Source organism: Amblyomma americanum, chromosome 7, assembly GCF_052857255.1.
Source record: "Amblyomma americanum isolate KBUSLIRL-KWMA chromosome 7, ASM5285725v1, whole genome shotgun sequence".
Taxonomy (NCBI): Eukaryota; Metazoa; Arthropoda; class Arachnida; order Ixodida; family Ixodidae; genus Amblyomma; species Amblyomma americanum.
This window is the reverse complement of record NC_135503.1, coordinates 10,915,890-10,942,045: the sequence shown is the minus strand read 5'-3', so window position 1 is coordinate 10,942,045 and position 26,156 is coordinate 10,915,890. Positions and strand designations below refer to the sequence as shown.

The 26,156-nt window shown below is 46.1% G+C and overlaps 2 protein-coding genes across 3 annotated transcripts in view; one reads left to right on the top strand and one right to left on the bottom strand.

Moving 5' to 3' along the window:
- Window positions 1-26,156, top strand: part of BRWD3 (bromodomain and WD repeat-containing protein) — a 61,377-nt gene that overhangs the window by 1,828 nt on the left and 33,393 nt on the right. For both annotated transcript variants that reach the window (XM_077631149.1, XM_077631148.1), the window contains exons 5-18: window positions 860-1,010; window positions 3,014-3,106; window positions 4,162-4,328; window positions 5,170-5,391; window positions 9,915-10,015; window positions 11,438-11,508; window positions 11,633-11,736; window positions 12,393-12,532; window positions 14,237-14,390; window positions 15,951-16,085; window positions 17,508-17,636; window positions 18,810-19,035; window positions 19,579-19,740; window positions 24,581-24,948. In XM_077631149.1, the coding sequence (XP_077487275.1) occupies window positions 860-1,010; window positions 3,014-3,106; window positions 4,162-4,328; window positions 5,170-5,391; window positions 9,915-10,015; window positions 11,438-11,508; window positions 11,633-11,736; window positions 12,393-12,532; window positions 14,237-14,390; window positions 15,951-16,085; window positions 17,508-17,636; window positions 18,810-19,035; window positions 19,579-19,740; window positions 24,581-24,948 (2,223 nt within the window). The remainder of the gene's footprint in view (window positions 1-859; window positions 1,011-3,013; window positions 3,107-4,161; window positions 4,329-5,169; window positions 5,392-9,914; window positions 10,016-11,437; window positions 11,509-11,632; window positions 11,737-12,392; window positions 12,533-14,236; window positions 14,391-15,950; window positions 16,086-17,507; window positions 17,637-18,809; window positions 19,036-19,578; window positions 19,741-24,580; window positions 24,949-26,156) is intronic.
- Window positions 1-26,156, bottom strand: part of RpL24 (ribosomal protein L24) — a 304,226-nt gene that overhangs the window by 265,490 nt on the left and 12,580 nt on the right. The gene's annotated exons all lie outside the window — the stretch shown is intronic.

The following is a 26,156-nucleotide window of genomic DNA, read 5'->3' as shown; positions in this document are numbered from 1 at the left end:
TTGTTCTCTACTAAAGTGATAATCTCCATGGATGGGCAGTTTAGTGCAAAAATGTGAAATTAGGTAATGGTACCGAGTTCGTAATTTCATTTTAAGAACTCATATTTCCAAAAGAAAGCTTCAAAATTTTGCACGGTCAAAATTTTCTTTTGGATGCCCTTCATTATGCTGGTTGCTTTATTTCATTCAAGACATATTTTTCACAAAAATACTGTAATAGCTGTCAAGAACTGCTTTTCATGATAGGTTGTCTGGCCAGGCAAGTAAATTGTTCAACGGCATTTGTCATTAATAAACTATTGGCACATTCTGATTAAACTTCTAGTAGCTGTGAGCAATCTGCATTGAATAAAATAAACTATATTGTCTGAAGCTTTTCTAATGTGTATTAAAAAGTGCAAAAACTGTTTCCAACTAGGGTGCCCCCCTTCCCATCATGTCCTATTGAGTGCCAGACATGCTTCAGTGCACTCTTGATTTGACAGACCAGGCTGGAACCTTGTGAACAGCTTCTTTAACGGTGTATGAGCCTATGGCAGCTGCAAACAGAGAAGAAGTTTAGTTTAAAATTGTGGTTGTGTACCGCGCCTTCCTTTAAGTTCGTCTTCCTTTTTTGTGTCCGTTGTGTGGTATGCGCTGTTTTGCTTCATGGTCAACAACCAAATAGCTCGAGATATGTTGTTCAAGTGCATTAGCATTAGCGTAACCATGATGCTGTCTTCATTCTGCAAGGCTTTGCCGGAATGGGAATGACAGTCGCGCACTCTTAAAAGAGAGGCTCCAGGTTGTAAAAGTGTTGTGACCACTCATTGAATTGTGCTGCAGCATTCAATGAGTTTGGCATTTCACACCTTCCCAGGAAAGTTCCAACTTGCATGTGTCCAACGACTACCTGCTGCAAATATGCTCGCGGATCGGTCCACTCTTGGACCAGGTGATCCCATGCGGAGTGGCTGGTTCCCGGTCCTTGCTTGGCTCCGGCAGCTACTCACTGCTGAGGCAGCATTCCAGTGAGTATTGCATCTCTGTCGGTGTGGATTGCATATGCAGAAGAAGCGTTGGACCATGCAGATAAAAAATGGTCTCGAGGAAACGTAGCTAGCACCCACTGGGTGCTATGTGCTCTTGCTGAAGAATGCTTAGAAAATGTGGTTTTGTAATTTTTAAAACCCCCACAGTAAATATTAGTGAAAGTATTTTTAGTGCTACTGAAATCGATTTAGGTGGCATGTTTGTTTCTCTGGCTTACATGATGTTCTGATTAGGAATGTACAGCAGCTTATGTAGAGGTAAGCAAGTAAAAGTACAAAAGGTGAAACTCACTGATTTTTCTCTGGAATTAGGGCTTGCAGTCCAGAAAGATTTTGGGTGCCTTTAAGGGAAAGAGAGAAAGCAGAGAGGGGTGAGGAGGTAAACCAGGCACGTGCCTGGTTGGCTAACCTGCACCGGGGGAAGGACAGTAAAGGATCGGAGAGGTGGTGGAGGAGGAAGAGCAGGACATGTGTGAAGTGCACACACAGGAGGGTGCATACCAAGTCTCTAACCTGTTTTTGAAGCCTTATGACTTCAGGTACTGTGGCGGCAACCAAAAAAAAGAATGAATACTGCCACATTTATCCATTACAGTCGATGACAGCTTTTCATGGCAGTTAAGGGAAGTCTACAGAAGCGAAGCGTCCGTTACTGTTCCCTTCCCAGAAGCCAAATATGGCTTATGGGGTTTAACGTCCCAAAGCTGTTCAGCCTATGAGGGACACCGTAGTGGACGGCTCTGGATAATTTCGACCACCTGGGTTTCTATAACGTGCGCTGACAACACACAGTACACGGGCTTCTAGCATTTCGCCTCCATCGAAATGCAACTGCCGCGGCTGGGATCGAGCCCTCGTCATTTGGGTCAGCAGCCGAGCACCATAACTACTGAGCCACCGCGGAAGCCACATAGTCGCATGACGATGCACCTGGCTGCCTTGCGTGTTTCTCTCCACGCGGTAACTTCTCAATAGGGAATGTAGCTGCACCCCTCTATGAAAGCTTTTTGTAACAACATGCTTAGCAAACTTTTTGTAATCAAGAAAAATGTTTTTCTTCACTTTCTAGGGTTAAAAGTTGGCACTTGTCTTATAAATATACATTAAGCAACAAATATTTATATATATAACAGTTCTAAGAGGAAACTAACAACTGCTGGCTGAGACTATATTGCACCGCATGGGAAGAGAAGGCATGTTTCGCCCCATAGCTTCCGCTCCATTGCCAGAAAAAATTGCCCTGGAGTAAAGTGCTTGCAAAGTTTGCAGGCTCCTGGTTTCTTCCATCAAATATGCAAGCAGGTAGGGGCTGTCAGAGCTGCCTATGTTTCTTTTACCTCTACCACTGCAATGACTCTGTGGTTATGGTGCTCGGCTGCTGACCCGAAAGACGCGGGTTCGATCCCGGCCATGGCGGTCGAATTTCGATGGAGGCGAAATGCTGCAGGCCCATATACTGTGCGATGTCAGTGCATGTTAAAGAACCCTAAGCGATCGAAATTTCCGGAGCCCTTCACTACAGCGTCCCTCATAGCCTCAGTCGCTTTGTGACGTTAAACTCCCATAATCCAAACCAAACCTTCTTTTACCTTTCCTTGCAGGGATATGCTGCTGCATCCATTTCACTCCCCATACTTTTTTTTTTTTGCTTACAGCTTTCATGGCAGCCGTTCTTGTTTGAAATATCAGAACCGTGCTGCCAGGGTGTGTTCTGGCTAGAGTAGACCCACTGCATTTTGCATGATGTGCTGCGAGTCTGGTGGGTTTAGGTGATTGCAGTGCAGTGCTGTTGGGTATAATTATTTGACTAAAGCAAACGAATAGGGCTTATGTTGTTTTTGTGCGGGCTTTGCCATGAGACATGTCCTGAGCTTTTTTCTGGCATTGTCACTTCATGTGTTACGGTTGGAATTTATTGTTGTATTTGTCCAACAGAAGTGACTGAGTCGCTGCACTTTGCTCATTGGTTCTTCCCTTCGCAGAGGTCCAGCGACCTCGTGCCACAGCAGATGTGGCAGCCAGGCTTCATGGAGCGCCTGCATGCCTTTCCCCAGGCACCACGGCCTGCAATGTCGGTAAGTGCCAGAGTCGCACTCCATGGTTCCACTCTGTTTGCATAGTTGGTGTGAACAAGTCTCTCATAGTAATCTATACAGCAATAGCTTATGAGAGACTCGTTAAGCATTTCGACTTGAGGACTGTCAAGCTTCAGCACTGACACTACACACATTTCCAGCACTCATGGCTGCCACATTGTCAATCTTTATTCCTTTAACCTTCTCTCCCATCCCACCAGTCTCCAAATATAGTCAGTCCTACACCTAGCACTTATCCTGTGTATATTTTTGCATCTACACGGTACACTAGCGCCCTTCAGTGGTGTTGACTGCAACTAAGCCTGTTGTAGCAAACTACTCTGTTATGACGCACTCCTAACAGGACGGAGAAAGCGGACACGGGTAGGGAAATGGGGGTTTTATTATGACATAAATATCAAGGAAGCCAACAATCATTGAAACCAAGGAAAACATAGGGGGAATGTTTTCACCTCTTTTTTGATTTGTGGTGCTAATCAATGGGAAAATTAATAGTGTAATTATTTCATGTCTGCAAGTTTATTGATTAGAATATAGAAGAAAAAACAACCACTCGCCGCTGGTGGGATGCTTTGTTTGGTGCCCCGAGCTAAATGAACAGCAGTGTGGATACATCTGGGGCCCTTAAGCGCGCTTGGTGAACTCGGCAGAGCGCCAAGACATTGTCTGCTGTCAGCACGTAGCCTCAATTACCGTATATATTCGCGTAATGAACCCACTCTTTTTCCAGAAAATTTACATCAGTTTGGAGGGAGGGTTCATTATGTGGGAAAAAAAGTTTAAACAGAATTTTTTGGAAGGGTCAATATTTCATATCATACCTCCATCCGTCCTTCCGTCGTCAACAAACTCACATGGTCAGGTGCGTTCGTGCCACTGGTGTATAGCATCATTCACTTTGAAGCGATCCGGCAATTTTGTGGTAGCTGGCAGCAAGTGTTCTCTGTTTTGTTTGGTTTTGGTTTGCATTTATTTTGCTTTGCCAATACTTGCATATAAAGTTCTCTGCCTGAGAAGTGTGCTGTTGCGTGCAGCCATGGTGTTGCAGGGCCGGTCGCTCAGCGGCCTGGGCAGCAGCTGCTGCAGGCAGCAGCTGTCCACTCAGTTCTATGTCAAGGCACAGCTCTTCAGGCGCCTCCTGGGACACCTGTCGTCAGTCTACTGCGTTCTCTTCGATCGCAGTGGCAACTACATTTTCACGGTGGGTGGTGCGCCTGAGCAGTTCGTTGCATAAAGGCTTTGCACTGAAATCAAAGTGGTATTTGTTTAATGTCTGGAAGAAGCTTTGTAGTGGCCCTCATCAGCAGGCATACTAGACACTTCCATCAAAGAATGGTGAGGATTTGTAACGACTGCAGGCAGGGACAATTCGCCTTTTTGATAAGTGTGTGTGGGCTCTGCTTTTATGGCAGTACGGTATTTGGCCCAGGTGTTTGGCCACCATGATCGAGCAACTACACTGCGTTATTTGCCAGTTTAAAAATGTGCTGTGGAACCCCATTAGTAAGCAACTGGAACGTTATACTAATATACGGAAATCGTCACAAAACCTGGTGCCTTATGGGTATCATTGTGCTAGAAATTATGGGTGCTATTGGTACTATGGTAAAAAGACGAAAAGAAACAGCTCTTCCTGTCTTTGGTGTGTTTCTTTGAAAAAGAAATGGTGGGCCTCAAATTTGGGGAAAATAAGAAATAGGAACTAACTGAAAAACTGGCAGTAACGGGAAAAAAAAGAAAGAAAAGGAGCTTGGCTTAAAATGTGACTGCGTACCTTTCTGCATTTGGAAAGGCATGCTGCAAGGAGAATAACTGTAAAATCACTTGGAATGTACAGCCATATGGCTATACCCGGCCACGTGGCCATGTACACTTATGAGGCTTGGATGGTCTTCATTGTTTAGGTGAGCTTGGACATGTGGCGTAATCCATGTGAGTCCTGTAGTGTAGACACAAAATTGTCGCAGAAAGCTGGCATGCCAGCCTCGGAAAGCATTGCTGCTTTTACAAATGAAGCAGCAAGTTCCACATGTCAACTGTAGGGTGCAGACGACCTGCTGGTCAAGATGTGGAGTGCCCAGGATGGGCGGCTGCTGGCCACGCTGCGGGGCCACTCAGCTGAGATCACCGACCTGGCAGTGAGCCCCGACAATGGCCTGCTGGCGGCTGGCAGCTGCGATAAGGTCATCCGTGTCTGGTGCCTGCACACTCTGGCACCTGTCGCTGTGCTCCTAGGCCACACGGCCATGGTCACCTCACTTCGGGTGAGCACTGGCGGCAGTTTTTAGTTTTTGTGCATGCTCTTTCTATCAATCGTTGCTTGTCGTTTTGTTCAGGGCTGTGACATGCAACTTCTGTCGACACTGAATGCCGTTGAAGCATTGCGTAGATATGGGGCAACCACAGGCTTGAATACCCTTCTGTACTCATCCTGAGAACTTCCTCTGTTTTTACTGGCCACGAAGGACTCCTGACCGTTGTGAACTCTACACTACTGCTCTCTTCATCTTCCTCTCCTCTGTCTTTTTTGCCACTTTTATGCAGAGGAGCCCGTGTCTGCCTGGTGCATGCTTGAAGTGCGCATAGTTGTAGATGAGTGCAGTTGGATGTCCAGAAGAAAGGTGCACTGATGGAGACTAATGCTGTTGTGGAACCTCATGTGTGACATTGGATACGGGGTGAATAGGGCAAAGGTTCAACACTGCTGTATTCTTGCTTTGGTGAGTTCAGGGCAATTCCTCAAAGTGAGGAAGATTTTCAGGCAGGGAAAACATAGCCATTAGCATCCACTTGACCATAGCCATATGGCTACAAGACAGGACAACGCAGCATTAGGTCTTTGTCGTTGAAGAAAAATTCGTCCTGGTTTAGGGCGTGAACCTCAAGACTACTGCCTCTCTGGGGCAGGTTTGGCTTGAGGAGGAGGTAGCATGATGACGACGGCAGTCGCTACTGCATGGGAGACTGCTTGCTTTAACGTGTTGGAGGCTTCCTTGTGCTCGGTGATGTCGCACACATTTCTGAATTCTTGCCTCTCAAATAATATCTGCGATTCGCTGATGATATTGCCTTGCTAAGTCACTGCAGGCATGAATTGCAAAGCATTATCAATGACCATGATCAAATTAATATGCAGAAAACTAAAGTAATGTTCAACAGTCTCGGAAGAGAACAGCAGTTACGATTAGAAGCGAGGTGCTGGAAGTGGTAAAGGAATATGTCTACTTAGGGCAGGTAGTTATTGCTGGTCCAGATCACGAGAGTGAAGTAAATAGAAGAATGAGAATGGGGTGGAGCTCATTTAGAGGTCCTCTCAGATTATGAACGGCAGTTTACCTCTATGCCTCAAGAGAAAAGTATATTAACAGCTCTATCTTACCGGTGCTCCCGGTGCTTACCGGGGAACAGAGGCAGGTTAATGACATCCTAGTCGAAATCAAGAGGAAGAAATGAGCTTGGGCAGGGCATGTAATGCAGGGATAAGGTAGCCATAGCTGGCACAAGACAGGGTTAATTGGGCATATATGGGGGCCTTTGCCCTGCAGTGGGCATAGTCTGACTGATAGTGATGATGGTAATGTCTATTGCTTCCATATTGTTGTGTACTGTCTGATTTTTCTGAGCCATAGGCTATATATATATATATAGTTGGCCTGAACAGGCTGAGGTCACGTTGTGATTGTAATGTAAGACTGGCCTTCGGCTTTGGAATCTTCAGAGGCTGGCGCTTAACGAAGAAGACGACGAGAAGCACCGAATGCTTCGTCCCTCTTGCGTGCTATGGACTGACCGCTGCCTCTGGTCTGTACTTGGACTGTACCGCTGGTTGTTCGTGACGCAGTGCTTTGCAAGACGTTCCTTATTACAATAATTTTTCTGCCGATCGCAGAGGCCGATCGCCCAAAAATTGCATTCGTCACACCCGACGGGCTCTATGAATATAATGTCATGCCCTTCGGCCTCTGCAGTGCACCAGCCAAATTCGAGCGCATGATGGACAACATACTCCAAGGGCTCAAATGGCACACATGCTTTTGTTACCTAAACGACGTTGTGATCTTTTCCCCGGACTTTTCGTCTCACCTCCAGCGCCTTGAGACTGTTCTTCGCTGCCTGGCCGACGCAGGCCTCCAACGTACTTTGAAAAAGTGCCGCTTCGGAGCTCGGCAGCTCACCATTCTCAGACATGTCGTGTCAAAGGATGTCGTTCTCCCGGACCCGGCCAAGTTGCAAGCTGTGGCCGAATTTCGCCACTGTCATCGACCCCCTGACCAAGCTCCTTTCCAGCCACGACCTTTCGGCCTGGTCGCCAGCCTGTGATGAAGCGTTTACGACACTCCGTCGCCTCCTGACCACTCCACCAATTTTGCGTCACTTCGACCCTCATTCTCCGACGGAACTCCACACCGATGCCAGCGGCGTCGGCCTCGGTACAGTACTCACTCGGCGCAAGCACAGCTTTGACGAATACGTTGGGGCTTACGCTAGCCGGACACGCTCCAAAGCTGAAGCCAACTATTCTGCCACCGAAAAGGAGTGTTTAGCCATCCTTTGGGCGATTGTCATATTTCGCCCCTACCTGTACGGCCGCCCTTTTGATGTTGTCACCAATCGCCACGCCCTCTGCTCGTTGTCCTCTTTGAAAGATCCCTCTGGTCGACTGGCGCGCTGGTCTCTGCGACTCCAAGAGTATGGCATTCGCGTTAACTATCGTTTCAGCCGCAAACATGCCGATGCTGATGCCCTCTCACGTTTCCCTGTGCCATCTGAGGCAGTGCCTTGTATATCTGCCCTGCCTTGTTTGACGTTTGAGTCCGCTGATGTGGCTTCCGAGCAATGCAAAGACCCATGGATCACTTGCCTTTTAGATCGCTTATCTGGCCAATCGTGTCGACCTCCTTCCCGTGCTCTCAGTCATCAGTCCCACCATTTCGCCATTCGAGGCGAGCTTCTTTACCGCCGCAACTACCTTCCGGATGGTCGCAAGTGGCTTCTCGTCATTCCGACAAATCTGCGCTCTTTCATTTGCTCTTCCTACCACGATGATCCCCAGTGTGCCCATGCCGGATTCTTGAAGACCTTCACCTTTCTACGACAGCGGTACTGGCGTGGGATGGCCCGTTATGTCTGCCAGTTCATTCAGTCCTGCACCGCATGCCAGTGCCGAAAACATCCACCTCGCCGACCCGCCGCTCCCATGCAGCCGCTGCCTTGCCCAGCGCAGCCCTTCGAGTGTGTTGGCATTGACCTCTGCGGCCCTCTTCCCAGCACATCAACCGGGAACCGCTGAATCATCGTTACCATCGACCACCTTACACGCTACGTTGAAACGTCGCCTTTACCATCCTCTACAGCCCACGACATTGCATCCTTCATTCTCCATCGCGTCATTTTTCGCCATGGTGCGCACAAAGAGCTGCTCAATGATAGAGGTCCGGCCTTCCTCTCTGAAGTTGTAGAAGCTCTCCTTCAGGAATGCAACGTCGTTCACCGCACCAACTCCGCCTACCATTCCCAGACAAATGGCATGGTTGAGCATTTTAACCGCACCCTCGGCGACATGTTGGCCATATATGTTGCTTCTGACCATTGTAACTGGGACCGCGTTCTCCCTTTTGTCACATACGCTTATAACTCCGCTGCTCAAGACACCACCGGATTCTCTCCGTACTTTCTTCTGTACGGCTGTGAGCCTTCTTGCACAATGGACACCATTCCACCTTACCGCCTTGATGCTTCCGAATTTACAACTCTTTCTCAAGCCGCAACTTATGCTGAAGAATGCCTACAGCTTGCCCGGTCCTTCACTTCTCACGCCCAGCACCAGCAGAAAAGCACCCGTGATCCCCCTGCACTTCCTCCCGCTTACCTTCCTGACTCTTTGGTCTGGCTCTGGGTACCCTCCTCAGGTCCCGGCCTCTCCTCCAAACTGCTTAGCAAGTACCAGAGACCCTACCGTATTCTTCAGCAGACATCCCCCGTCAATTACCTCATCGAACTCCTTACGCCATCCCCTGATCATCATCGCCGAGGCCGCGCCATTGTCCACACGATCCTCCTCAAACCATACTACGATCCCGCCGTCGTCACATCGCCCTAGGCCGCCAGGGTGACGCCTTTTCGCCCGGGGAAAATTGTAAAACTGGCCTTCGTCTTTGGAATCTTCAGAGGCTGGCGCTTAACGAAGAAGACGACGAGAAGTGCTGAATGCTCCGTCCCTTGTGCGTGCTCTGGACTGACCGCTGCCTCTGGTCTGTACCTGGACTGTACCGCTGGTCGTTCGCAACGCAGTGCTTTGCAAGACGTTCCTTATTACAGTAATTTTTCTTTTGCTTTTTTTTTCAATTTCGCTGGGTCTCTAACTCCTCCCAAGTGTAGTGCTATGTTTATGATTGCATTATATTTGGGTTGACCTGGTATAGAATGTGTTTATGCAAAGTTACTGCATTTTCTTTTCCATGGCTTCAACAGTGGTGTGCAGTAATATTGGGCAGGTATAATGTTTGGTAGATATGATGTTGATGTTTGCACTGTTCACTAGTGTCTGATGAGCTGACTTCTTTTTGAAAACAGTACTGTTTTCTTTTCTGATTGGTCATTTTAAATGGAATGGAATCCTTGTGTATGATGAAAAGCATCTTAAGTTTCATCGTAATGAGACCATCACCAAATTAACATCTTGGGAAGGTGCCAGAAAGAACAGTTTATTTTGCGCTACACATTTTGTTTAGTTTCCGCCAGGCAGAGAGCTTAGTGTGCATTTTTGGTCTTCTGCGTGTCTATGCAGTTCTGTCCATACCCAAAAGGTGCAAGGCAGTTCTTGGTATCGACAGGCAACGACGGCTGTGTTTGTTTTTGGGACTACTCGAGCAGCACAAAGAGCTTCAAGTAAGTTAACTGTAGTCGCTTTACGTTCAGTTCTCAAACTGGGTTCTTTAGAGTTCTTTTTGTGTCCCCCTCTCCCCCCATTTGAGGGTGCTTCAACCTCTGCCTTTCGTTTACCCACTTCATTTTGGAACTAATCACATTGTAATTGACTTTAGCAGAATGTTTCACGACAAATCTAGTAATTATTGCCAATTAAGTTTGGGTATGCTCTTTTTTGCATGCATGTTCAGCAGGAAGGGACAGAAGCCAAGGCGTACTGGTTCCTCGGCATCTTTTGAAAGCCACTGGGGTTCCCTGAGGGCCTTAGGCTGAGGCTAAATCATTTTGTGTTTAGCTAACCATAGATTGAAAACTAAACATTTTGACAGATTTGCCTGTCTGGTTGGGTTTGAAGACACAATAAACTGTACATCTCCAACCAAAAATTTTAACTTTAACCCAACGTTTCGAAGCCGACTCGGCTCCTTCATCAGGGGTGACTGAGGACAGTAGCTAACATCTTTTAAGTATGGAGGGGAGGAGGGGGTTAAAGGAACGACAGCTGTGATGCGAAAGGCGTGGGGTAGGGGGGTTTAGGCTGTTAGTCACGCTGGCGCACTGCAGGGAGGTGGTGAATGGCAACATTTTTTCGTTGAGTTGAAGAGCGAAGTCCCTGGGCATATACTGGGGGCAGGTTTCCTTTTGTGTGATTGATGTTGTTCAGGGTGGTTTGGATGTGCCAGGATTCCAGAAGGAGCCTTTTGTGGTAATTTGTTTCGGTTCCGAGGATGCGGGTTTCTTCGAAGTTGATTCTGTGGTCAGAGTCCTCGAAATGTTCGGCTACTGGACTGCACTCTCTTGCGAATTTGCGGACGTTGTTTTTATATTGCCGAATTCTTTCTTTGAAATTTTTGTTTTCGCCGATGTAGCTTGCGTTGCAGTCGGCGCATGGAATTTTGTAGAGAATGCCTTGGGCTCTTTCTCTCCGCGGCCGGTCTTTGGGAACAGGTAGGCAAAACGCAACAGTGTTTGTGGGTTTGTGCGCAACCTGGAGACCCGCTTTTTTCAAGATTCGGGCGATAGTTTCGCTGACACCTCCGACATAAGTTAAAATGACGTATTATGGTGGTGGCTTTGGTCTCTGTGCGTTGATTTCTTGGCGAATGTTGGGAAAGCTAACCATACTTCCAATATATTGTGCTTTGAAAGAGCAGTGCTTCGGTTGTTTGAGGTGAAAGTGCAGCGAGATTAATCTGAAGTCAACTTATTATTTGTAAATATAGTATCCTAATGTGGAGGCCCGGTTACCTGTTGCGGTGGATGTGTAACACTGAGTAATCTATACTGCGGTAGTGTTCTTCTCATTGGCTGTGAACTTTGGTTTTGTTTGTGTCTTCCTCATTCGTCATTGTTCCTTGCATGGTGGCCTTGTGATGTTTGCAGTCCCAAGCCTCTGAAGTTCACAGAGAGAAACCGTGCGGGCTCACAGATGATCTGTTCATCATTCAGTCCAGGTATGGATGCATTTTTGCCATAGTGGCAAGCACTTCTTTGCTGAGCATAGTTTCAACCCTGTAACTTATGCTCCAATGGTACTCAGCATCAGGTGTTGATTGCCTCTTTGAAAACTACCAACAGGTGGGGCGTTTTTGGCTACCGGTAGTACGGACCACTTTGTTCGAGTCTACCATGTCCTGGCCCCGACAGGCCCAGAGCGGATTGCCGAACTTGAGGCACATGCGGTAAGATGCTCATAATACAACACAGCATGACTTTTGGTTGTCACTTATTATGATAGCAAGAGCATGGTTTTTTGCTTTTTCCGCAAAAATATATGCAGTTCACACCATCACACCATGGCCTGGTCATAGGTGCTAACAGTGACTCTTTTACAGTAGTCAGTATGGCACATGGAGACTGAAACCATGATTGGTATGATTACAGTAATTACACAGTTATGCCTATTCACTAAGACAGAAAGTTGCAGTTCTAATAGACAACATGAATGGGAGAGCTATTACAAACTCAGCTTGTCGGCTGATTGTTTCTCAAAAAAGATGGGAAGAAAGAGAAGTCGCTACCAACTTGTGTTGAACTTTTCTTTTTCCTTTTAACATGTATGTGACAAATTGCCAAGCCTGCCTTTTAGATCTGTTGCCTCCCATAAGAACTAGCATGCATTATTTTGGTGCTAGTGTTGCAGAACAGTAATGCTAGGCATAGAAATGCCTAAAGTTGAAATCTGGATTCGGTGCATGTATAATACATGCGTGCATGCATCTAATCAGCGTGTTATTGGACAGCAAGGAGAAATAGTGGAGCAGGGTGCATTTTGTGCGGCTTTTATGCTCAACACACATTGCTAGGAAGTGAACTTTACTCTCTCCGTTCTGGTCAGGACCAAGTGGACAGCTTGCAGTTTGCCAACCATAGCTGCCGATTTGTGAGTGGCTCCAAGGACGGCACAGCCAACGTTTGGACCTACGAGCGACAGCAGTGGAGGTCGACCACCCTTCGGATGGCCACCAAGTTGGTTGGGTAGGTCCCAATGTGCTGCCTTATGCTTGCCTATGGTTCATGTTAACACTAGTTATTTTTGTGACATTTATAAAAAAAAATCTTTGTGGGGTATTTATGCTTCAAGTGGTGTTGTGTAAAGTGTGCAGTGTGCTTTGGTTGTTCCGTTTCTCCCCTTTTGCTGCTCCTTCTTTTTTCCTGTGCATTCACTTTGTTTCTCCTTCTGTCTGGAGCCGGCGTGCATTAGGCCCCGTTAAGGAGCAGATGCCAGCGTGTTCATTTCTCTTTTCTTTTGTGTAATGTTTTTGAAAGAAATAACATCAGGTTCAGTACTACTGGTCGTCCATAATTAGGTTACGCTGGGAGGCCTTTTGCTTTTTTTCCCCCCATGTCGTGTCTTCCAACGGCATGGGGATAAGCTGTGTTCAGCTGGCTGGAAAGTTTATAAGAGTTGTAGGCTAAGCTGGTGCATATAAAGCACTTTGTGAAACCTTGGCAGCAAGTAAGTAAATTTGAATTGATGCTGAAAGGGAACAACAGGTCTGAAGTTGCCTAATTTTATATTTAACTGTTCACAGCAAAAATAATTCCTTTCTTCGAAGCTGGAGTTCTCACTTCACTGGTGAAGTACTTGCAAGTGAGAGCAGAATTTCTGAGGTGCTCCTTTATATTTTCCTAAGCTACAACTGGGCGACTTTTGCACAATTGACTAATAGAGCAGTAGTGTTGAGTTGTCTCTGTTTTTGTGAGCTGTGGTTTCTGCGTGCACTGCCACCAAGCATTCAGTTTGCACATTTCTGGCATGCTTTGTCACCTGAGCAAAACACTGCTGTAGCACATGTTGCACATTCTGAATATTATATTTACTCACGTAGGTTGCGCCCTCACATAATTTGCACACCTGTATTGTATTACCCGGGTTTAAAAATATATATATATTTGCCTGCACATTTTACGCTCCCTGCTGAGCCAGACCGTTGGGTGTGCAAAAGGCAGGCTTAAGAAGGTTGGTGCAGTCGCATTAGATCAGTGCGGCCGCGTCGCTGTGTGCTGTTTACCAGTTCGCTCATGCTGGTAGTCGCTTTTTCGTACAAACAGTTGCGAGAGCAAACTCCCAGTAATGCAGGCACACGGTGGAATTCGAAACTGTTGAGCCGTTTGTTGTTCGGTTTGCCACTACTCAGCCGGACTGCTTACGAGGGTGCCGAATTATGACCTGTTATCTCCCAATTGGCTCAGACTGCTGGCTTTGCAAACTGTATCGTTGCACATTTATTGCTTTGAGCTGTGTTCACGTTATCATGCCATCCCGCTGGGAACTACATAACATGGGATGGACTGGGAGAGGCTGTGCTACCTATGTTCTGAGGCTGCCTTTTTCTGGCCAGCGAGGGGTGCTAGTTGAGGGGCCAACATACAGGTGACAACATACGATATACTATATTGCGCGTTACGACATTTGTAGAGGTTTTTTTTATATATATATATAGGATGTGTTCATGAAGCCTTATAATTTGCATCCCTCTTGTTGAAGCCTTAATGTAAAGAAAAGAAAGTGCAAGTTACGCAAGTAAATATGGTAAACGAAGGTGCTGATAAACTGGAAAGGCTTTTTTAGCATCCTTAATTTTTGTTTGAAGAGATTTCAGGCGGTTGCTGAGTAAGTAGGATCAGTGCATCACTGGTGCAACAGTGCTGCAATGGGTGACCTCTCATCCATCACAGATCTGAAGAACAGCTGGAGGAGGACCCCAAGCAGAGGTTAAAGGTGACCATGGTCGGATGGAACCAGGACGACCACCTTGTGGTGACTGCAGTCAACGACCACTCCATCAAAGTCTGGGACTCGCACACGGGCAAGCTGAAGCATGTCCTTTTGGTGAGTAGTCCACGTGATTTCAGAAGTAAAGCCTCAGCTTTTTGGGGGTGGAAGGGCTTGGTCTTTGATGGGACTCGGACGATTTCATAAATTGCTGATTTCCTTCCATAATGAGATTAAAGAGTGCACATTCAGGTGCATTTTGTTTTTACAAAAAAGGCACTTCTTTTGTGGTTGTGTATGTGCCCTGCAGTTCCAATGTGGTTATTGGCGACATCTATGATGTCATTTTAAGAGCTTTGCTGCGCAAATTTCGTCTGGTAGTCACTATGATAGAAGATTTTGGGGTGAATAGCGCGCTACACACTAACAAAAACGACAACTGGAACAGGGGACACAGGACAAGCGCGCACTAACAACTGAGATTTATTCTGGTGCGAGGGTACATAAATACATTTCATGCACATGCTGTAACAATCAATTCATTGCCACGGCTGTGTCGCACGCTCCTTCGTTTCTTGATTAGATGCAACTCCTCACTTCCAGTTGTCGTTTTTTGTTAGTGTGTAGCATGTTATTCACACCAAATGTACAACCAACTAGCCCACATTGCTGCCTTGCTTATGATAGAAGCGTTTTTCTAACTGCATAGCTAACTGCATATGCCATTGACTAAGCCAGCTTCCTGAAACTAATATGTTCAGAATGACATGTGATATTTTCATACTAGTCACACCAGTGCTGGTATATTAGCTTATAATTTTCCATTTCTGTCTTAATGAATAAATATATGACGGAAGCTAAGTCATCGAAACCAAGGAGCATAGGGGATTTTTTTTAATTTGTGGTGTTCATTAATGGGAGATTAATGAGGTACTTATTTTAAAGATGATTGATTAGAAAGAAGAAAAACAACCACATGCCGCTGGTGGGATCTGAATCCACGACCTCATAATTTCACAAATGACAGCTAAGAAGCATGCCTGAATGGTTTAATACCTTGTTTGCTCGCATTATGCATATGCTATCTTTCCCTCTGAAGTTAACTCTTTCCTTACTGTGAAAAAATGACCTATTCTGAGTGTTTTAAAATGAAAATTATTTCTTTAAGAAGTGTTAAATGCACTGCATATTGTAATATATCAAACTGTAGCTTATTGATTACTTTTCCGAATGAAAAAAAAATGCCACTGTTATGTTTGCAAAAATTTTCGAAAACTTGTTTTAATATGCTGGTAATAAGAAAAATATAAGTAAAACAAAAATAAGCCACTGCACTGGGCCAGAAGTTGATGACAAAAAAATTAAAATATACTAAACGTTGCACATGTTCTTAGCTACCATTCTAGTGATTTTCAGCTGTCTACATGATACACTGCACGTTCCATGGCCTTTCAAGTTAGGCAACATGACTGCTGTTCCACTTGAGAAACACTCCACATTCTGCTAGAGACATAGCTTGTGTTGACTGCAATAGGTGACAGCAGTTATGCAAATCAGTGAGTCCTGTGCACCTAAAAAACAAAAAGGCAAGTTCCATGTTCAAGCACACACCACAGTTTCGGTGTTAAGTCACCGTGTCGTTCATGGAGTGAAAATTGTTTTTTGTATCAATTACAGGGACATGAGGATGAAGCCTTTGTCCTCGAGTGTCATCCGGAGGACAGCAGAATCCTTCTCAGTGGTGGGCATGATGGTCGCATCATCATCTGGGATCTGGTGGCAGGATGCTCTGTTCGAAGCTTCTTCAACATGGTGAGCTGGGCTGATGCCTTTTAATTATGTCCCTGCAGACCCTGGAGCCAAAATTATCTTCGGGCACCAGATGCCTTGTGAAAATACAGAAAAGCTTGAGGATTACAGCTGCAACTTCCTCCAAATGTATTTGGCTTCCCAGCTTGGGAAGGAAGTAAGAATTAGAAATGTAGTAAAAGCTTATTAATTCGAACTTGACAGGGGCCGGAAAATTGTTCGCATTAAGCGAATTTAGAATTATCGAACCACGATAGCGCCCATTCAATAATTCAAACTTCGCTCGATTCGAACAATTTTCCGGTCCCCTTCAAGTTCGAATTAACGGACTTTACTCTAAAAGACAATGAGGCGAGGTGCAAGGCAAAACATTTTCCCAGGATGCCTAGATTTGGTTAAAACACGAGAATCACGCCCGTTCCAAGAAGGACCTTTCTTTCTCGTGTAGACAGACAGAACGGCTGCTGATGCGCACGTCCCCAGCCTTTTCAATCAAAAAACCTTCAGTAACTTCCCTTCTTATTTTACTCCTTGCTGTTGCCAGAAATTTAGTGTCTGATAACAGGCCGACATTCATGCTGGGGTTGATTGCAGTGAACTGCCATGTGGCTCTCAGACTTGTTTTTTATGTTGAGGAAGTGTTCGCTTGCTCTCTCATTGAAACAGCATCCGATCTGGCCGATGTGTACTTTACCACACGTGAGGGGAATCTGGTAAACCTTGTTCTCGTTCTGTTGCACTGTGTTAATCTTTTTCGTAGAAAGTATGAACCAACTAGCCCACACCAGAATCCTCTTAGCATGGATTTAGATGCTCGAGGAACCCCAGTAAGCACTCCAGGGAAGTGAAGGGTTCTGCCATAGAGCATGGTCTTGTAAAGAGCATTGGGGATGGTATTTGTCTTGTGTCATACATGGGAATTGTCTAAGAAATGTGTAAATTGAGAACGCTTGCAAAGATGTCTAATGTAGTCTGGCATCATTGCAGCTGTTGCTCTCTGAAAGCATGCAAGCATCATTTCATATTTGACAATGCGGTAGGAACTCACTAGCTAATCGTGTTCAGTGCCAGGCATGACCACCTTTAATTTTAATGCTGACTGTTCTCTGTGTACGGCCGCGCGTATGCCAACCTCTTTAATCATCCCCCGAGTATGCACTATAACGTTCTGCTGCATTATTTAGAGAAAATTTTGTACCACAGGAGGATCGTGCACTAAAGTTTCTTTGAATGCAGTAAGCATTTGCAGTTTGTATCTTCAAACTTTCATGCAATTTTGAAACTGGTAGTCTGGTAATTGCCATAAAGTGTACCTCATCTTGTGGGGCTTACGTGTTCGGATAGCGTGCTATTGTGCTTTCTGCTCCATGTGTAAACGTTTACAGAGTACAGGCCTGACCATCACCACGGCGCTTTTCTCTCTAGATTGAAGGGCAGGGACATGGAGCAGTGTTTGACTGCAAGTTTTCTCCAGACGGCCTTCTGTTTGCCTCTACTGACTCTCATGGACACATCAGCATATTTGGATACGGTTCAGGAGACCCATACAAGAAGGTGACTATTTTTGCTTTTAACCCTTCTGACTATTATTCCATCATGCCCAATTTTGAAGCAATGCTGATGATAGTCAGGGAGGGGATAGTTAGAGTTAACAGGTGCCCTAGCTCAGCCATAGGGCTGGGCAGCCCTTTTGATTGATCCGTGCAACATTTCCTTGTAGCTGTGTTGTATCCAAGTGAATGCTGTATTTTTGTTGTTGTTGTTGTTGTTTTTGGCTGTATTTTTCCCTGTGTAATTATGTTCTTCATCTTTGTTTGTCTTTATTCGATATAATCAAATACTCAAGCCCCTCCCCCTATAATGCTTCCTGTAAGCCTGGAGGGAATAAATAAATAAATTAATTAATTTTGTCCTTGAAGCATTTTGCAGGTTTCAGATTGACCTCAAATGCTGTGGAATCTCTATTGTGAGCCATCTTCTAGAAGCGTCCAATCATTCACTGTGAGGGAGGGGCAAAAGAATTGAGAGAGGAACTGCAAATGGAGTCACATCTCTGAACTGTTCATGGAGCATCTATTTTTGTGTGCTGATTGTGATTGTGTCAGCTAATTTCATGTAAAACAAGTCTTTGCTTACTTGCCTAATGTGTTGTGCAAGTTTTTTGTCAAGAGCTTTTAAGAAATTTGGCTGCTGGAAACCTGCTGAAATGCATGCCATTGGTTTGTCCTGACTTCAACGAATATAATAACTGCATTATTATCATCCTGCCTATCGTAGAAGAGTTATGGAGTTTTCAGAAACAGGAAGAAAAGTTTGTATTGGTGTTTCTGAGATGGTAATTTCAAAACTCGTTACTCAAGTTCTTTGATAGGCAGAATGATTATCTTACCCTTATTGCAGTCTGTGATGTCACAAAAAAGTAATGTCATGCATTTTCGCAAGTTCCTTGCTGTAAAAATTCTTAGAACTCTCGACAGAAAGTTACATAATGTATTACATAAGTGCATAGGCACTATTTGTACATAAAATTAATTGGCATATTCGGTATCAGCACACAAAAACATATTCCCTGAAAATTTCGTAGTTGTGACTATGATATTAGAAAAATTTTTGTAGCCAGGACTTGACACTGCAGCCTTGCTCTCGGCAGCCAAATGTCATAACCACTGTGACGCATCCTGTGGCTTGAAAAAGTGCCATTTTTTTGTGCTGCTTCATGGTCTGCAGGTTCCTGATGAGCAGTTCTTCCACACTGACTACCGGCCGCTGATCCGGGACGCTCAGCAACATGTGCTGGACGAGCAGACACAGTGTGCTCCGCACCTGATGCCGCCCCCCTTTCTGGTGGACATTGACGGCAACCCATACCCACCGGCCCTGCAGAGACTTGTTCCGGGCCGGGAGCGCTGCCACGACTCTCAGCTCATCCCTTACGTGGCCGTGCTAGCCAACGGTGGGCTAATGTCTCCCTTGCCTGGATGCATATCTTGCCAGCTGCCGGACGGATGCTCGCAATTCTAAGACTTCTTTAATGTCTTTTTTCTTAAATCTTATTAAAGGGTGTTCATGCTGGCGTAAAACATCCTTCCTTGCATTGGATGGGTAGTTAACTGAAGAAACTATCTGTGGCATAAAATAATGTTAAGCCACAGCTGCAACTTATTATCGATAGGGTTTGATTCGCCATCATTTGTTGCAGATTTCTTCGTGGCAGGATTCAAGTGTAGTGACAGGAGAGTGGTTGTTTTTAACTGTGTGCAAAGTTTAGGCTTGGAATGAGCATTGGGAAACATAGCTGCTACTTGTAATGACCTTGGTGTGCTTGCCTAGCTTTTCGGCTAGTTTTAGTGTTCTGCCTTTAGTGTGTGTGTGTTCTTGCATTGAGCCCTCTACCTCTTGCTCTTGTGCTGCTGAGGTATGCAGTTTTTGAAAACTGAGGCATGTGTCCGTATGAAGTGTTGATGAGCGAACAGCAGGGTTTGCTTTGTCGGTGCAGGGGAGGCTGAGATCCTGGAGCCTGTCCGTCCTGCAGAAGACGAGGCAGCGGAGGATCGACCCGTCATTGATGAGATGATTGAGCGCTTACAGCAAGAGCAGGACCACATGCTAGCAGCTGGAAGGCAGTCCCCACCACGGGCACAGCACCGGCTGCCATCGAGTAGGTATTCCTTTGAGAGGAATGCTAACGGTTGTCAGGAGCACCCCTCATTGCAGCTCACTGGTTGCTGCTGAGCAGCTGTACCTATCATATTAACTCAGCTCTAACACACCGTCTACTCTAATGCACACCCGTCTTTCACAGTGAGAAAAAAAAAGTGGACTGCCTTTGATTATAAAATGCACCAGATTTTCTTGCTTTCATAAAGAAATGAATGTTCTCATTTGGAACAACGAATCTTTATTTCAACCGCACTGACCGTAATGAGGTAAACAGCTACACCGCCTCACTCACATTTCCCTATCTGGCTGGCCAAATCATCTGTTATTGTCGCTGCTATAAGGGGGAATGCGGCTCTAAGAACGGCCAAAAATTGCCAAAAAAATCAGTTTTGAGGAAAACGCATTTTCGAAATGTTTGTACCTTCGAGCACTTGCCCTCAATATATTAACGCTGAATTCGACCGGGAAATACGGCAAAATCTACTTTCACATCATCACAGGAGCCACGAAATGCCCCGAAATGTGCAAAATTTGTTCGAACTTCTAGTGCATGCCACGGGCGAAGCATCCGGCTGATCGGCGCCATCTTGGGCTCATTTCAAAGCTTGTTTCTTAGTGCGCATTTTGCTGCATTTAAAAATGGCTTCGCTCAATGAGAACGACCGCAGTAGCCAGTTTTCCGGAGGCCTTTTCTTGGCCGCTAATTGGCTGGAGGGCGCGCGCGCAAGAGGGGCCTCTCGTTTGAGGCCTACCATTAGTCGATGCGACCGCGCACCATTTTGATCTTCTTTTTTTTTTTGCGTCGTCATGGTTCCCGTTTTGCGCGTTTGACCGCGTCTGTTTTTGCGCAGTGCTTGCTTAGTGAAGTTTCTCGAGATCTTTTTTGCGGTTTCTTCTTTCCTACATCGCATGGTCGCATAGTTTGTCAGTACAAAGTAGCTGTTCCCGGGAGGCTTAAGTTTGAAGAAGACGACTCGTCTACGTGCGGGAGAAAGCGTCGCCTGCCCAACGCAAAGGCTGGTTCGAAGTCTGTACGTTCGACCATGCCGGATGATTGTTCGAAGTTGCAGCGCGCGTCGCCTGCCTCATCGCATACCCGACATTCATGCCGGATGAGGATTGTTCGAAATTACAGAGAGCGTCGCCTGCCTCGTCGGCTGCACGATGTTGACCGTGCCGGATGAGGATTGTTCTGAGTGGTTCGGAGCCTTGGCTAGCGTCGCCTGCCCCAGCGCCTGATCAACTTGCTCCAGAATCCAGGCCCGGTCCCAGCACGTTTTATCAACACGACACGGAGTTTACACAGCGGAGGAGATGCGCCGCGTGCACGGAACACCGAGACATGATCAAGTGCGGAATGGATGCAAAGTCGGCAACGCAGCCTCGGCTACACTGCAGGCTGCAACCTCCTTCGTTGCAGCCTTGAAAAGGACCAGAGAAGGCTGAAGAAGAAAACAATAGCCGCCTTAGCTGTAATGCAGACAAAAAAAAAGTCTCTCTAGGAGGCACAGTGGAGACAGGTCTCCAGACTACAGCCACGGACAGGTGCAGATCACCAGCATGAACCACTCTAGACTGCAGCCCGGGACAGGTGCAAATCATCGTCGTCATGGATGAGAACTGTTTAGTTACTGAGCTTTTGCAGCCCTCATACAATAACTGGCAAGACACTAACAAAGTATTGCCACTGTCTTGGCTAGATTTCAAGTTCACAAATTTTGCTGAATTTCTAATGGCATGTGCCTTCTTGACCTTGGGTTGTCTGCGATATCTTCAGTTTTAGTTGACATATCTATAATCCGAAGGCAGTTTTGAAAACGGGAAGGACGTCATTTTTGGTGGGAAATGTCACAGTGAAGCTACCGTCCATTCATCTTGTAACATGGCAAACTTCAAATGCAGTTTTCTCAGTTTCATATTTTTGATCCATCTCCTCAGCCCTGCGCAGGATTTTGATGACTTCATTTTGTCTCACAAAAATTACCTTGGTACCATTTTCTTCGGAGAGAAATAAGGTATCTGATGATGACATCCTTACTTTTTTTGTTTAAGCCACGCATAAATAGCATTTCGCAATTAACTTAAAGGGGCTCTGAAATGCCTTCCGAGGAGAGGACGTTAACTCGCTCAATCACTGCATTGTGTTGTCATGAACACCTGAGCCAAATAGTACACTTCTACAAGCAGCAGAGAACCCACAGTCGCGCGAAAGTTGGCGAGCCCTTCCTGGCGACTTTTTCATGCCCGCACCCTCCTCCGTCGCTCCCATCTATGTATTCATGTTGAGATTCTTTCAAACGTTGGGCAGCTACCAAGGTCACGGCCAATAAGCCGCATAGCTCCGGTGGGCTAGGAAGCTCTCCCCCAAAGGTGGGGCTGGCGGAGAGGAGCGCCGACCTTCCAGCGTTCAAAAAGTGACGAGAGCAGAGGCAAAGGCGTGAAGACGCTGAAATTCAGATTTTGACTACAGATAATGCAGCATCTACAAAGCGCATTAAAAAATTCTTCCTGGACAATATTTGTGAAGTGGCGGGCTTTAACATCCCAGGCATACCGCAACTTTATTAGAGCCTCTTTCAGAGCCCCTTTAATGGGTTGCAGTGTCAAATACTGTGACCTTTTACTCGACATGATATATCAGGATGACATGCCTTTAGAGAAAAACGAAGAATGTCATCGGGTATGGGAACTCGGGCTGTCAATTCATGCAATTAAAAGCAACAAAATGCAGTGAGAAAGTTCATTAAAACTGCGTAAGAAATTACTGAATTATGCTCTAGACTTTATAAGATAACTTTTTATCTAAGACCATCAGCTCAATTATGATTACATTTTTGGAATCACAATAACTAAACGCATCTGTGTGCAAAATTTCATGAGGTTCTAGCCATAAATAAAAAAGATAGTTTTAAGACCCTCATCCCCCCCTTAAGCCTTCTTGTCGCTCTTAACAGCCCAAAGCAGTTCATCCTCGGTGCCATCCATGGCATTTGATATTTCATACTTGAAGGCCTTGTAGACCATGGCAGACAGGATCGTGCACCACTCATCTCACCCATCCTGCTAAGTCTTGCAGTGAGGTACACTTCGTCGTGTTGCTTGGCTTGTCCGGAAACCGCCGGCCTGTTTTGGCCTGTTAAAACGCTTCAGAGTCTACTTATTGTCAAGAATCCTCTCTCTTTGCTTGCACCAATCGTGCTCGAGTTTCAGGAACTTAACACATACAGTAGAATCTCGGTGATATGAATCTCACAGGGTCACGACAAAATTTGCATCATCCGAAATTTTGTACCATCCAAACGAACAATATTCATATGCAGTAGCATACAAAAAGCGTGCATGCAGATCTGTTTATGGCTGATGGGATTTATTCATGGCTGTGCGACCATACTACTCACAGTGCGTACCGCACGATTAGCAATTGCAATTTCAGCGATGTGAGGCCCGCGCACTGCCGCTCACTATTCGTGATGCGTACCGCGCGTTTACCGATTTCGATTTTGGCGATGTGAAGGCTGCGCACCGCCACTCACTGCTCGCGGTGCGTACCATGCGATTAGCGATCGCGATTTAGGCGATGTGAGGGCCGCACACCGCCGCTCACTGCTCACGGTGCGTACCGCGCGATTAACGATTGTGACTCGACGATGTGAGGGCCGTGCTTAGTGCTCGAAGGTGTGATCGCGGCTCGCGTGTTCATATCATCCGACATTACGCTGGAGAGAGATCGTGACATTCAGAATTCTGCACATTGTGCACAATGCAATATGGCCGGGGAATTTTATGATTTCATATCAACCATGTTCATATCACTGAGATTCTACTTTGTGAGGTGGCCCGATTGCTGCTTACCCCTCAACACAAGAATAATTTTTTTTTTGTCAACTTGGCGTTGTAGTGAACTCAGCGAGTCTTCGCAGCCAGCGCTTCCATGGAGACTCAAGTCCAGGTCTGAGCCTTTCTGACAGAACACTTTAGATGCTCACCAGGCCTATCGTTATCCACAGCTGTGGTGGGTGATATGGTGATATCGACGCACAAGAAATGCAAACGTCAATTTATGTTACCAATGACAATAAGGTGTTGCTGATGCTGTCTCATTTTCATATTCGATTCTAATGCACATCTCATGTTTAGATTATTTTTTTATGAAAAAAGTGCATGCACGTTAGAATCGAGCAAATACAGTACTCATTGCAGTTCATTCTAGGGAGTGCATGGTGAACTATGCAGCACTATAATAAGTGAGGACAGAAGGTCAAACAGGTTTAGTGTCGTGAGGAGAGGAGAGGAAATGTACATGCATTCCTGCTGCAGTCTTGTCCAGCTATTGCAGATGTGACTGCTAATTTCAGTTATATGTGGCTCTTGGGAGAAGGCAGGGGAGGGGGATTTTGAAGAAAAAGGGGGAAGCGCAGCCCAGTAACCGCCTCCTTTCTTGTAAGGTCACTGCAACTGGGCTGCAAATTTCAGTTCGTTAATTTTACTTTGCACGGTTTATTTCTTTGAGGGGTTGAAGCATGCTTGGTCGCTGGTGCTTTCACTTGGGTAGAGTGGGCTTGTACTCCCTCCAGCCCAGTACATTTTCTCAGGAAAGATGATAATGTGCTCTCTCGGCACATTTGTGTTTTTATGCTTTCGGGGTGGCTTCGAATTGGCTGTGTGCTAGAAAAGAGCAAGAAAGAAAATTGTGCTGTACTTGCACCATAGTTGTGAACGACAGCAAATTCTGCAATGTAAAAGCACACGCCTTTTTGCCTGAGTTGTCCTGTGCCGTGCATTTAAAGCTGCACTGCGTTGCCCAGGCGAGCATGTTTACAGCGTGTTGTGTCTTGCAGGCCACTCGCCCGGGACTCACCACAGCAGGGTTGGCATGCGACGCACGGGCGACGTGGAAGGCGTGCGGCAATCTTCGGGTCAGTGGCAGTCGCGGGACGTAGCTCAGCCGGGCCCATCGTCTGATTCCGGTGCTGGCAGCAGCAGCAGCAGCAGCAGTAGCAGCAGCAACAACAGTGGTGGTGCCAGTGGCAGTGGGGTCACCAGCACTGTGGTGCCTGCTCGGCTGAGTCGATGCTTCCTTGGGAGCGCCTCCAAGTCTGCGCTGGTGGCCGGCTCTCTCCAGCGTGCTGCTCTCATGGCAGGGGCGGAGCAAACCTTGTATCATATTGAGAGTCACCGACGAAGGCAAAGCCTAGAGGCAAAAGTGGTTAGTCATTCATGTTGTCAGGAAGAAGCACCAACTAGGGAAGGACTGCACGTAATGTGAAGTGCTGTAGAAGGAGGGTCATTTGAGGTGCATTGGTGGAGGACTGACTTGATTGAACATCTTCGGTGAATATCCATATGGCTGGGTAGCACAAAAAAGGTCATATTTCCAGTTCCAACCAAGTGTCATAAGAGGAAAGCCCCAACCTTCTAAACCACCTCGGGCTTTGGTTGGGGTTGGGGTTTGAGTCTTGTATCAATGTCATAGGACAAAAAAATAAAGCAAAATTGGAACGCATATATAGTAATCAGAATCAAACTATGCGGCAGGAACAACAACTGACTTTTTACAAGCAGATGGTGCAAATGTTCATTAGGTTCAAAGTGGGGCCTTACTGTTCAGCTTTAGACAATCAGGTACTTAAACAGAGTTTTAATCTCTGAACTCTTCCTTCTTGCTCTTTAAGTAAAGCAGTTGTCAGCTCAGTAGTATCCGATTCTACTTTGCATGTCTTGTTCTTCTGGGCCTGTATTCTGGAAGTGCCCTTTCAGTTAGCGCTAATTGGTTAGAGGTTCATATCTTGATGAGACGGCTGTGTGATGAATGCTGGCCTGCCTTTCCAGTTACTGCACTTGCAATTACATTGGTATAATTGTACATTAAAAGCTCATTAATTCGACCCTGGAATTAATTTGGAAATCTGGATAATTCGAACTGCCTTATTGGTCCTGGCCAGCGTCCATGCCAGTATATGGCATTGCACGCTTGCTAATTCGGATGCTACGGGTCTCGCACTGCTTAATTCGAACGAGCTTCCGAAGGGAGGCTGCATCCAGATATGACCGGCGCAACAAGAGATTGTCGAAATAGCCCTGCTTAAACCCGAGTTTCATGCTGCAGAGCCGTTCACGCATCTCTGACGTAGGTGCAATGGCAGGCATGATGACAAACTGACCACCCCATCTCTTAGAAGTCCAACCACTAAGTTTTGCTTTCGCTTTGCTTTCCGACAGTTTTCCAAGAGTCATTTCCGAGAGTTTTCACTTCAGACGAGAAGGTGACCCATAGGTCGCGCTTGCAAGCGTGAACAACGGGGTTGTCGAGCTGCTGCCCGGTTGCACGCCCTTTGCTGTGTTCGACGCAAGGAGCTACATTAACAAATCGGGAAGATGACTTTGCGGGAGCCGGTCTAGAAATTTGCTTGCCGC